Source organism: Limulus polyphemus, unplaced genomic scaffold, assembly GCF_000517525.1.
Source record: "Limulus polyphemus unplaced genomic scaffold, Limulus_polyphemus-2.1.2 Scaffold914, whole genome shotgun sequence".
In the NCBI taxonomy this organism is placed as follows: Eukaryota; Metazoa; Arthropoda; class Merostomata; order Xiphosura; family Limulidae; genus Limulus; species Limulus polyphemus.
Genome location: NW_013666524.1, coordinates 323,337 through 336,344, shown reverse-complemented (window position 1 = coordinate 336,344; position 13,008 = coordinate 323,337). Strand labels below are relative to the sequence as shown.

General features: G+C 31.5%; 1 protein-coding gene across 1 annotated transcript in view; it reads left to right on the top strand.

The window, feature by feature from the left end:
• The first annotated feature begins 212 nt into the window (after positions 1-212).
• The window catches only part of LOC106461213 (carnitine O-acetyltransferase-like), a 50,123-nt gene continuing 37,327 nt past the window's right edge, over positions 213-13,008 (top strand). The window contains exons 1-2 of the mRNA XM_013921010.2: positions 213-572; positions 12,088-12,294. Of these exons, the coding sequence (XP_013776464.1) occupies positions 534-572; positions 12,088-12,294 (246 nt within the window). The 5' untranslated portion in view covers positions 213-533. The remainder of the gene's footprint in view (positions 573-12,087; positions 12,295-13,008) is intronic.

Sequence of the window (13,008 nt, the reverse complement as noted above, 5' to 3'; positions counted from 1 at the left end):
AAAAACTTGACGTCAAGTTTTTTTGTTTTTTTGGCGTTTTACGTCCTTTAGCTCTGAAATAAATGACAACATTAAAAATAAACTTTCAATAATATGTAATGGTACGGTAGCTTTAGAAAGTCTACTGGTGTTAAGCATATGAGACAGTAAATACAAAACATCAACCCCACTGAATGTGAAAGTTATATTATATTGAACTAAAACGTACTTAATTAATCGAGATTCAGAAATAGAAAAAAAAATACTCTTACTTTCTATTTTACTTATAAACTAAAAGTCTTCATCAAGTTCACACAGATGAGGTTTGACAAAAGCAGATGGCGTAGCATTCATGTTTTCCTGTTATTAAGGGTGTGATATTAGACACCATAAAATTAAAATGGGAAATGAAATCTAATTGAAGAAAAAGATTTCTGTTTGTGAACTTAATATTGAACTAAAGTTTAGTATTTTTTACCAATCGCAATTGGAATAGCTACAGAATTTGAGTTTCACTTTCAGAAAATATTTTTAGTTTGTGGCAGGAAACAACAATGTCGTTAATATCATTATCAATGATACCAAAGAAGATGGTGGGTTATTATTATTAACTTATTTGTATTGAAATTAGTTACATTTATTCTTTAGCTTAGGCTTACGACATAATGTGTAATTTTTATTCAAACGTTCTTGAAATTTATATTTTAAAGTTTAATCTTTTAACACTACTGAATGAGATTTTGACAGAGGACGATTGTTTATTTATTAGGTCTTTACTAGTTCGTAGTTACTCATATTCATAATAATAGTTTACTGATTTAATTATATTTATAACTATAAAGTATAATTGTGGTAATTTTATAGATATGGACTTACTAAACATTAAAACGAACTTAGTTTTAAACACTACACTAAACTTTAGTTTGTACTTATAATTTTTAGTTTATTGACATCACATATCACTGTTTCAGTCGTATCTTCAGTAACTTATCCAACCTTGCCTATTTAAACAAAGTGTTATTGATAAAGTACAGCAGATGTAAAAACATTTTTAACTTAAGAGTTTAGAATGAAAAACTCAAAAGTGTCTTGTTGGTTGAGTATTGTCGGCAAGGGAGTCACTGTTATTAAAATGTTATTGAATTGTTACCATGGATAGTTCAGAGAAAACTGTGCTCTTTTATTCAAAGAACTTGCATTAAATATTTCACATATTATTGGAATGAAACCTGGATAGTTTGCTAATTAAAGTCCTTAACACTTTATAAAGAGAAAAGAGATTATTAACAGGTAATTTGAGGACAATAAGGGACCTGTTGTTCCATCTAGTTTGCCTCATTCACTAAACTAAACTTTAAAATGAAAATAAGTCACTAAAAGCTAGCCCTTATCATTCAAATATTTATCAAACCTTCACTTAATCTCCCTAAATCAAATGTCCATGGGCTCAGTTCATTGAACTGACCCAGTATTGGAGAAGAAAATTGACTATAATTCTGAATTTGCTATGTATCTATACAAAATGTGGAAGCTTTTAGTAAAATGGAAAAGTCTGTTATGCACACTAAAAAATCAGGTGAGTGACAGATATTCATACTCAAGATATGCCTATGAATTGATAGTGTCAGTATGACTCAAATTCTGACAAGTTGTATGGTAAGGTGATGTTCATGTGAAGAATAAAAATACTTTTGTTCATTATGTAGTTTGTGTATTGCATTTTCATAACCTCTGGAACAGTGGTTCCCACCCTTTTCCATCCCAGTACCCCTCTAGCCATCAGATAAATCAGTCATTATCCTCCACTGCAAAAACAAACACAACCAAACTTCAGAGTACTCGGTAAGCCTCAAGATTACATTTGTAGGAGATTCTTCCAAATTTGAAGGTAAGTTGAAACTTTTAAAAGTGGGAAAAACAAAACTTCACAGTCAAAAACTTTTGTTTTATTATGTTTAACTGTGTCAACACAAGGCTTTATAAAAAAATTCAAAGTAAAAAGCAAAAAGAGGCTGCACGTAAGTACAATGATAATGATATTTTACTACCATGCATCTCAATTCAAATCACTCGGTGTTTGTCCAGTTCAGTGGGAAGGCTAAAACTGCTTTTTGTCAACTGGATGGCTGATTCTCGGTACTGTAACAGACAGAGTACTTCTCGGGTCTCCATTCACTTCCAGTTTGCTTTGTGCCTTGGTTTTGATGGTAACAAGCTCTGAAAACCTGGCTTCACATCTGTATGTGGTTGAAAAAGGAATCAAAATGCCCAAGCTGGATATTCTTGGCAAATTTGTATCCAAAACATGACTGGTTCAGTGTTACTGAATTCAGCTCTCAGAATAGTGTCCTCTCTGAAATACAAAAATTCTATTTTTGCCCAGGTGTTACCACCAGACAGAACATAGTTTCCCGAAGAGAAAGGTCTCAAAATCCAAGCATTTTTCATTCTCTGTTCTGTGTATGGAAAATAGCTGGAGATTGTTTCATGAATGGAACTTGAATATTCTTTGAGTTCATCATGGAAGAAACAATTACTGTTCTGAGTCTCCAACTGTAAGACCATTTCAGGAAACATACTGATATCACCAGCAATAGCACTGTACTCATATAGCTGTAGTTTCCAAAGAAAGACATCTACCGTATCTTGGGCTGTGAGCATGTTTGTCAACTTACCCTGAAATGATAAACTAAGAGAGTTGACCTCACAGAAAAAATCTGCAAGATACGCCAATTTCGAGATAAACTGGTTGACTTGCAACTTTCTGTGAAACTTCTTCCATTTGCTGAATGGACTCATTCAAGAAACATTGCAATCTGGTCTTTCAGCTCCAGAACACAACTTCAGACTTTACCACAGGACAACCAGTGTATTTATGTGTGATAAAGGAGAACTGGAAAGCCTGCTCCAACTTCTTCACACAGAACCTTGAAGATTCTTGAATCGGAGTTTTTCCACAAATGTAATTTACTATCTTCAGGTTGGCAGTATTAAATTTAAGTGCATTTAAGAGAAAGCTTGATAAATAATTGAATGATAAAGGCTGGCTTTAAGATTTTTTTAAAATTAACTTATTAATAGTTTTAGCTTAGTTTAGAGGATGAAACAGCCGAGTTGGAACAATAGGTCCCACGTTGTCCCAAAACATTGTTATGTTACCTTCACAATATTGTGGAAGACCTTCAGAAGGCTGACTAAAAGTGTTTTCACATCTAAAACATAATGGTGGATAACACAACGTGTGAACATGATGTGTAATGCAACTTGCTTGACACTGGCTTCAAATTCTGAGTAAGTACCAAGCATTGAGGGTGTTCCTACACTACACACTCCAACTAAATTTGCACATTGCAAACCATGCTTTTGGAAGGAACTATGAACTATGTTGAAAACGTCTTCTCCACAAGTGGTTGTTGCCAGAGGTTCTGAGAAAAGAAATTCCTCCTTCAAGCAACCTTTCATCACATATCAAGTGAAGACAACAGATTGCAAACATGATGCACTCATTGAGTTGTATTGCAAAAGACCTACCTTCTTTCATCTCTGTTATCACTTGTTCCAGGATATCCTCATTCATTTCATCAATTTGATTTTTCATTGTATTTTCAGAAAGTGAGACCTGTTCTAATTTCTTAGCTTGAGATTCACCACAAACTAGCTTTATGGTATCCAACATGCATGTCTTGGTGAACTGTTCCCCAACCATGTGTGGCTTTTTCCGATGAGCAATGTGAAGAGCAACTCGGTATGATGCTTCCAATGTACTGGAATTATTTTATGCAAAATGGCTTGTTTAATCTGCTCTTCCTGCCTTCAGAGACTTTGCTTTATGCTTGAAAAGTCAATGTCTTTGTCTTTGAATTCTCCACAAAGTTTTTCAGAATGCTTTTTCAACTTAGTAGGCTTTATATGTTCCAAACTGAGCACTTTAGAATAGAGGACACATTGGGTTTTTTCCACAGTCTTATTAATGAAGTTTGTGAAGCCAAATGACAAAATTCTTCATAGTATGCTCATTTTCTTGCTATTATATTGACTTGGGGGGAGAAAAAACCTGATCTAGAAAATTGAAATTGTTCACAAATGTACAATAAACTTCACAGTGACTTTACTCTGTATACATCCTTTTGGCAAGAAACGTATACATCCTCACCTCAGCACATATGTTGAAAGAGTGGGACAAGTTATGCAAAGTGACTGGCTAAGTAGTGAAGACTCACTTACATGAAGATACTACTTAGCTTTTTTCACATAACAGGAAGTTCATTGACTTCCATTGTCCATTATTCCTTAGAAAATGCCAAGTTACTCCAAATGGGGTAATAACCCACAGGTTTGGAACCACTGCTCTAGAACTTCCAAAATGCATATCTAAAGTTTTTCAGTATTCCTGTATATTGTACCTGGTATTTCTTCTCCTATACCAAGAACTTTTGCTAAATCAGCAGTGTAGATTTAAATGAATTGCTGACAACTCTGTCATCAAATACACAATACCATGTTGAATGACACCCTGTAAAAGGTCATAGCTTGAGCACTTTGACTCTCACCTGTGCACATAGGGATAAATTAACTGCATCCACTACACCTGAAGGCAACTCATTCCAAAGGCCAACCACCTTGTTAGAAAAGTAAAACTGGCTTGCTGATGATGACTCCAACCCTAGCAAAATTGTCTAGTCTCGTGATCTCAAAATTGGCTCTCTGAAACTAGGAACTAAAATTCCATTTCTTTTTATATTACCATGCACCAGACTGGATACTACTCCAAATGTGACCTAACCAATGTCATATACAATGAAATTATAACCTCTTGAGACTTGTATTCATTCTTTTGTTAGATACAATCTAAAATCTTATTTACTCTGCCACTAGCAACAGTAAGTTGCTTGGATGGCTTAAGAGACTATTGATTAACTAGAACACCAAGCTACTTCTCTTTCATAACACTTAGTTATTCCCATCAATATTATATTTCAAATTATGGTAACCCACATGCATTACCTTGTATTTTCCTTAATTAAAAGCTATTTGCCATTTATTTGCTCAACTTATCAAATAATCCTTTTCCAAAGCAGCATCCTTCTCCTTACAATCAGCAACACCCAAAACCTTGATCATCAGCAAATTTAAATGATCTATTGACCATTCCTTCATCTGTTCTGTTTTATTGAGGTAAAGGTCCTAATACTGAGTCATGAATTATCCCACTTGTGATATTAATACAGTTTGACTGAATTCTATTTATAACAACTCTTTGTTTTCTTTCATCTCTTCAATGAGCCAGTTTATTCCCACAGATTCTCTAGATCTCTCCCACATCACTTTTTTAAATTGTTGTCCTAATTCACTAATGATTTATCTTGTCTTGTAGCCTCAAAATCAAAATTGGCTTTCTGAAATTAGGAACTAAAATTCCATTTCTTATTATGCAGTGATCACTCTTCCACAAAGTTTCCTTTATTTCAACTCTTGTTACCATATTTATATTAATGGTGAGAAGTAAATCTAAAATGGCATCCTCTCTGATATGGTTTCTGACCATTTGATATAAAAAACTGCCATAAATCATTTGAAACTTTTCTCTTTCAGTATTTGACTCAAAATAATCACAGTCAATTTGTTTAAAATACTATGTATGTTTTGGGGATTTTTATCTAAGAAAGTACATTGACTTACTAGAAAGAGTTCAGATTAGTGCTGCTAGGATGATTCTTGGAATGAAAGGGTTATATTAGGGGGATAGGTTAATATCTTCAACTTACTTTCTCATGAGACAAGAAGGGTAAAAAGTGATCTTATTGAAGTTTACAAGATTGTTCACTTGACTTTCTGAAATTAGGAACTAAAGTTTCTTTTTTTTATTATCTCAATGCAGAAAAACTGTGATCATCCTATGAATAGTGATTACATCGATAAATGCTGTGTAAGCTAGTAAATTAATTAAAATTATGATTAAATCAATTAATGTCTTGAAAATAATCAACTAATCAAAATTAGTGTTTCAGGTTATTACTGTTTTCGATTATCTTGGTATATTATTAATTGAAGTTAAATTAACTGCCATGAAAATAATCAACTAAATCAGACACTCCCACCACTTCCACTTTTCAAAAACAATACTGCCTATCCCAAAGAACAACTTCATTTTTGGTAAGAACCCCTTGAAAATGTATTATCCATTTCTTGCTTGTCAAGCATTTACCTAAGTTTTTCTGCAGGCCTTGGTTACCAAGTGGTTTGATCATTTACTAATGAAACACCACTTTAAAAACAGTTACAAAAAAGTTTAAATATGATTGGATAGAGCAAGAATTACACTCATGTAAAAGTAGAGTAAATACGTAGGTTTGAGAGTTTTATAATTTGTATAAATGTTTCTTTCATTTGTAAATTGTGAAGGTACTTATGTGTTAATTTTTTTCAATGAGAAGACGTCAGATAACTTGAGATAAAATAAGTTTAGAGATGGTTGAATGGATAACAAAGAAAACTTAATTACAAGTTTAACACAGTGAGAAATGTATGACATTTGAAGAAGGTTTTGTCATAATGAGGTATATGGTAGATTACATAGACATGAATATATATATACAATATGGAATGAAGTCATGTGATCTGGAGATTGCTTTAGGTTTAGTTAAAGTATTGTTAGGACAGCGGAAGTCACGTGCCGCTGGGAGCATGCACACTGGAGTTTCTGGAAGGATCATGAATTATCGGGAGGCCCGAGTTTGTTCGATGCACCCTCTTTTTTAGTATATAAGCCTGGCAAGAAAAACCAACGCAATTGCATAGATAGATAGATATAGAGATAAATAGTTGAGTCAAGCGAACAGTAAGCACCGTAAGTAAAGTGTGTGAATCACTGTGATTTATAGCGTGTGTAATAAAGGCTGTAAAATAAAGAGACGAGAAACGTATTGACTGCACAATCTGTCACAGAGTTATATCTAATATATTCTCATTAAGTAAGGTGTACATCTGTAACATTTCATGACTTAACAAAAATCCTGGATCTGCTCCCTGATATATGGTGTATATACTGTTATACATTGTTATAAAATTTATACTGAACTACATCTTTTTTTTTTTAAAACATAAATACAAGTGGGAATATAACTTAAAATGTGAACACTCCATAGATTGTGAAGTCCTTTGAAGAACCCTATTACACAAAGAAAGCAGTGGCACTTTAAACCTAAATTTCTATAATTAACAATAAAGGAACCCATTACAGTTAAAAACATTAATTTTCATAAATATAGATATTATAGTAATTAATTAAATGTGTGTGAAACAAAGTACAATCAAAAGTTTAATAAAGTCTTTCTTTACTTATTTACTGCCCTTAACCCATTCACTATGGCTGTTACAAATAAGAATTCTTGCTTTTAAAATTCCTGTGCAATGTGTTGGATCATAAATTTGTGTGGTAAGGTTGTCCATTGACATTCCCTTATATGTTACCAAACAGCAAGTCAATTATTTCTGCCTTCTAAGTGTCAGTTTCCCGCAAGATGTCAGTGAGGCTTGTACAACAACATCTCGTTGTCATGGCAGTAGGTACTGCCAGAGCTGAAAAAAATTTGGATTATTTTAGGGATTTAATAGACAGCATTGACTCAGAGCCGTAGTGAACAGAAAAAAAACATTTAGAGGTCACATCTGTACCAGCCACAGTGAATGGGTTAAACCAGTTATCAAATCTTTTTAATGGTTTGCTTTTCCATGGCATATGGTGAGGAGGTGGTATGATTGCTTTGCTTTATTGTCACTTACCGTCTTACCACTGAAAGAATTTCCTCCAAGTATATTCTTGAAGGATTTAACTGGTGGCTTCACTTCTGGTGATAAAGGTATCAGAACTTTTAATTTTCTTGTTTATTACTTACTAATTGAATTCCCATTTGCACATTGGTTTACTCATGATGTCTTTGTTTTTTCTGCCATGAGGTCCTCCTCTTTGGTAACACACAGTATTGAAGATACAGTGCTACATCCAATTCAAGTTACTGCTTAATTACGAATGATGTAACATTGAATTGAATCAAAATGCAGACAAAATAGAGCTGGAAGATTAGTGAGATATGCTAATTGATTAAGTGTTGTGCTTATTAATCAACTACTTTCAGTTAATTGATTGGTATCACAAGACTTGACTAATTGGAATGAATAAAAATAACCATAATTGGAAACATTAATTTGATGAATTGATTTTTTTTTGTCAGTCATGACACTAATCAGTTAAGTGAAAGAACCTCATTAATTAGAAATAACAGTGGCAATAATGAAAATAATAGTAATCAGAAACACTAAAATCTATTTGTGAATTATTTTCATGACATTATTTAATCATAATTTTGATTACTATATAGTTGGAATAATCAAAAACAGTAATAATTGGAAACACTGATTCTTTTGGGGCATTAATTGATTTCATTTTAATCCCTTCGACTTACTTTACTGTTACTCTCATGTTCCAGATAACAGTGCAGGGTGGAAAAATATCAATAATTTAATAATTACAGGGTGGAATAATTCAGACTTCAAATTAATTATTGTACAGGTTGAAATCATATTATAAAATTGATTATTTTATGTGACATCAGTCGATGTAATTGGTGATCATAGGTAATCAGTTATATTGGTTAATTGAGTTAATTACCTAGCTCTAAACCATATTACATCATTAATAGTGTTTAAGGTTAGAATTCTTGACCAGGTGCAGAGAGAGAGAGATGTTGCTAGTTTGATCCTTCCATTTTCAAGTTAATTTTTCCAAATGTGTCAGTCTGGCATTGATGTTATTTTGTACTTTGTTGATCTTGTTATAATCCTTGCATACTTCAGTAATGTTGTATAGCTTTTTTAACTTTTGTATGCACATTTCTGTCTTTCATCAAAATATGTTTAGGTTTGCAATTATTCTATAAATCGTATGTCTTATTTTTATAATTTTCTCTGAAATTCCTGTATTTTCTTCTAATTTTCTCTCTCTCTGTCTTCCTGATTTTTATTATATTTTGTGTTTCTTTCTTCTTATTCTTATTTGTACTGTTCATCATTTCCATAAAAGTTTTAATCTCATTTGAAGCTAGAATCATCATCTTGAAGTACATTCTGGATTCTGTTTGATTGTTACAAAAATAATCCAACTCCTGACATCAGTTTTATAAAGGTTTCCATTTTAAATTGTGTTTTCCAGCTTATTTATTAAGTCCATTTAAGGATAATGAAAGAGTTTTATTGCTTTGATCATAAGTTCTGCACTCAAACAGTCACTTTACTATATTCATCCTTATCTCTAGTACTTCATTCAAATACACTCAGAATTCACAAAACTATTTAAAACAAATTGACTAAGACACTTGTTAACTTAGTGATCAGTCAGTGACTGAATTAGATTTACTAATCAATCAGCAGTCTCCACTACCTACTGTTGTATAACTTGTGTTTTTATATTTTCAAATAATTTCTTCAGTTTTTTAGAAAATTCAAGACATTAAGCCACGAGCTCCTCACCTGACATTAACAGTTGTAAGAAAACAACAATATAATTGTCTAAATTAAAAAACATAACCTATAGTAATATAATGTTTTAAGGTTTGCTTACGTTGGTGGGTTATTTTAAATTATTTGGTGAAATTAACTCCAAAGTTTATTTTCTTTGATGTTTCCACAAATTTAAACATTGTGATAACTGATAGGCCATACTGACTGTACCACACTAATGCAAAAATAAACCCACTTGTACAACTTAATGGCTTATCAATTCAGTAACTAAAAACAAAATACTGACTGTTTCACCACGAGATAAAAATACTTTGATTCACTCTACTGATTAAAAATAACTAGTTCTTTGATGCTTCACTGAACCTATTATTTATCATCTACTTCTTGAATTTACTAGAAAGTCTTATGTCAATTTTATAACTTTCTAGACCTGTGTTATTACACTTTTTCATCTTAATGTCTTGTGCCCTCTAGATAACATCTAAATTACAACATAAAAAATATAACGTGCAACAGTAACATCCCCAATTAATAAAAAGGTTCATCTATGAGTCTACAACATGACACACAACACAGTTTGTTATCCTTAAAAGTTTGCTGTATTATTATGTAGCATGGAGATTCTAATCAATAAATTTTGTAACATTTCTCCTTCACAGCCATTACAGTGCTGAAATGCTATAAACTGGGTAAAAGAAAATTCACTAACTTTTAATGTTTTTCGTAACATTCTTTAGCCTGAACTGGTAAAAGAAATTCATTTTTTTTGTACCAGTGTCACCATAGAGAATTATTATAAAGTGATTGCACATTGATCATAATTTCATTTTGCATTGAAAACCATACACAATTTATCTAACATTTATATCTGTCATCTACATTAACACTGAACATAAAGACTGAAACAAGAAATCAGTAAAATTTTAAGGAGCATTCCACACTTGTGTTCGTGGGTTAAGAAAATCCATCATTTCACACAAAACTTAATAACTTGTTCATCATATATATATATATATATAATTTTTGCCAGAAAAATCAAGCATATAATTGTTTAGAGTTCTAGAAAAATATTATAGTTGAACTCCTCACATCTGCCTGTAAAACAACATGGAGACTTTCTTCATTACATTTGACTCCGAATATTTTTAACTTTGGAGGTTTTGTTGGGCTGATAATTTTGTACAAGTAATTAATGATAACATTGAAGTAAGATATTTGTAATTTTATTTATTCATCAATTGACTTTTACCTTCTTCATTTGTAGATTCTAATACTATTTGATGTATGAGACAATAAATAGCTTTTTTGTTTGTAGACCCCTCTTCTCATTTCTGTCATACAGTAGCTTGCTGATAATTTGGTTAATTTGATTAGCCTGTCTTAGTGTCATGCAAGAAATCCATGATAATAGTGATCAGTTGTAGTGTGTTCATTTGAGAATTATCTGTCATGCAGTCAAATTAAACCTACATAATTATTCAGGTAGAATACACCAAGTATTTTTGCTTATAAGGATGAAGTTGAACACATTAAGTCATGGGGAGTTGAAGGTACAAGACATTTGTACAAGACCATCTATGTGTGATTTTCAAGTAAAAAAAAAGTTGTGGTGTGAGAAGTAAGGGATGTTTTTTTAGAATTATTATTAAGTATGAAATGTCATATTTTATAAAAGAAGAATATTTTATTGAGGAATGTGTATGATAATTATGTCTCTAATAGCCAGCAGTTGATGAGATCCTGACTTTCTTTTAATATAAACTTAAGTTCCTTTAAAGAAAATATTCTGGATGAAAATATCTTTACACTGTAGGTAATTATGTGAAGGCTAAGGATAACTTGACAATTTTAATTCACAAGATAAAACTGCCCCAGTAATTATATTATACTTATTTTAAAATTAAATTACTACAAGAATAATCTGTTTTGGTCATCATTCATTGACTCTTTAATTATTAATATTTACATACATGCATTTTATTCAAATTTTCATTCTCATATTATTGAAAAAATAAAAGTAATACAGTAGTGTGAAAAAGCATTTTAAGTATGCAGTATAAAATAGTATTGAAACACCCTGTAGCACACACTAACTCAATAAAACTTGTCTCTCATTGTGTCTGTGGGAAAATTTTTGGTTTTTTAGAAGAAACAGTTTTTAAGATATGATCATTTTGAATTTGTGGTTTTCTTGGAAAACAAGACATAGCATAATGTAAGAAGTAAGAACTTTGTTTAGAAGTATTGATAAATTACAAAAATGTTAAAATTGACAGATCGCTATTAAATTTGTGTGTGTACTAGTAAACTAGTTTACATGAAATTTAACAAACTTGTAGTGCAAGAAATAAATGCACACAAGTGGATTAAACAGTTTTTAGCTCCGCTGTTTTAGTGCAATGATTTTAGATATTGATAATTTATAATAAGGCTTGATTGTTGAAAATTGATGTTGAGGATGAAAAATTAACTTAGATTAATCACTTGTGATCTTATGTATCCATAAATTCAGACTTAATAAAGGAATTGTATTATTTAAAATATAAAAACTCTGTTATATGAATTTAAGTTTTTGTTTGTGAAAATTTTCAGGTGAAACAGATGTGTAGTCTAGCTGGTATAAGACGATCACTGGCTACCATGACATCCACTTCTACCTCTCGGAAAAAGGGTACAATGTTAGCTCACCAAGAATCCTTACTTCAACTTCCAGTTCCTCCCTTACAGGCTTCTCTGGAAAAATATTTATTGTCTGTTCATCCCCTGTTGACAGAGGAAGAGTTCCATCAAACTGAAAAGGTTTGGAATGTTAATCTTATTAATAACTTTTTAGCAATATGAAGAGTTTGAACTTTGAAAATATTGCATTCGAGGATTTATTTTTCATGGGATTTTCTTTTATTCTGTTTTCAGGACCACATAAATAAATGTTAATATACCATATATATATATATATATATATAATATTGTTTATTCATAATAAAAAATGAAGATGAAAATTTTTACTTTTTTTACTTATCTACTTCAGTTACATTTGTTATGTACCATTTTGTTCCATCTTGTGGAGAGTTTAGAATTTGTTTTTTTCTCTCTACTCTTCTACTTAATTTTTGAGAGTTATGCACTTGCAGTTTCAAGTAGTGATGATTACAATTGATCAGGAAGAAGAGGATTTAGGCAGCCCTTTTTCCCCCTCCTTGACCCTCTCCCAATGGATCACGAGTCAGAGGCCGTGTTATCGTGTTTGTTGACTCGCATTCAAAATTTTATTGAACTACTATTTCATGAATTTATGTCAGTAAATTTGGAATTAAACTGTAGATTATAATTCAAAATTTTAGTATTATACATTATTTGATTTATTAATTTAAAAGTAAATATTAAAAAACAGTTAAACATCAATTTTTGTGTGTCACATGATATGTTGAATGCAGCACTGGTTCAAAATACTAAGTCTATAGTTTCGTGCAAATTAGGAACTCAAATTACCAATATTGACAAGCTAGAATATAA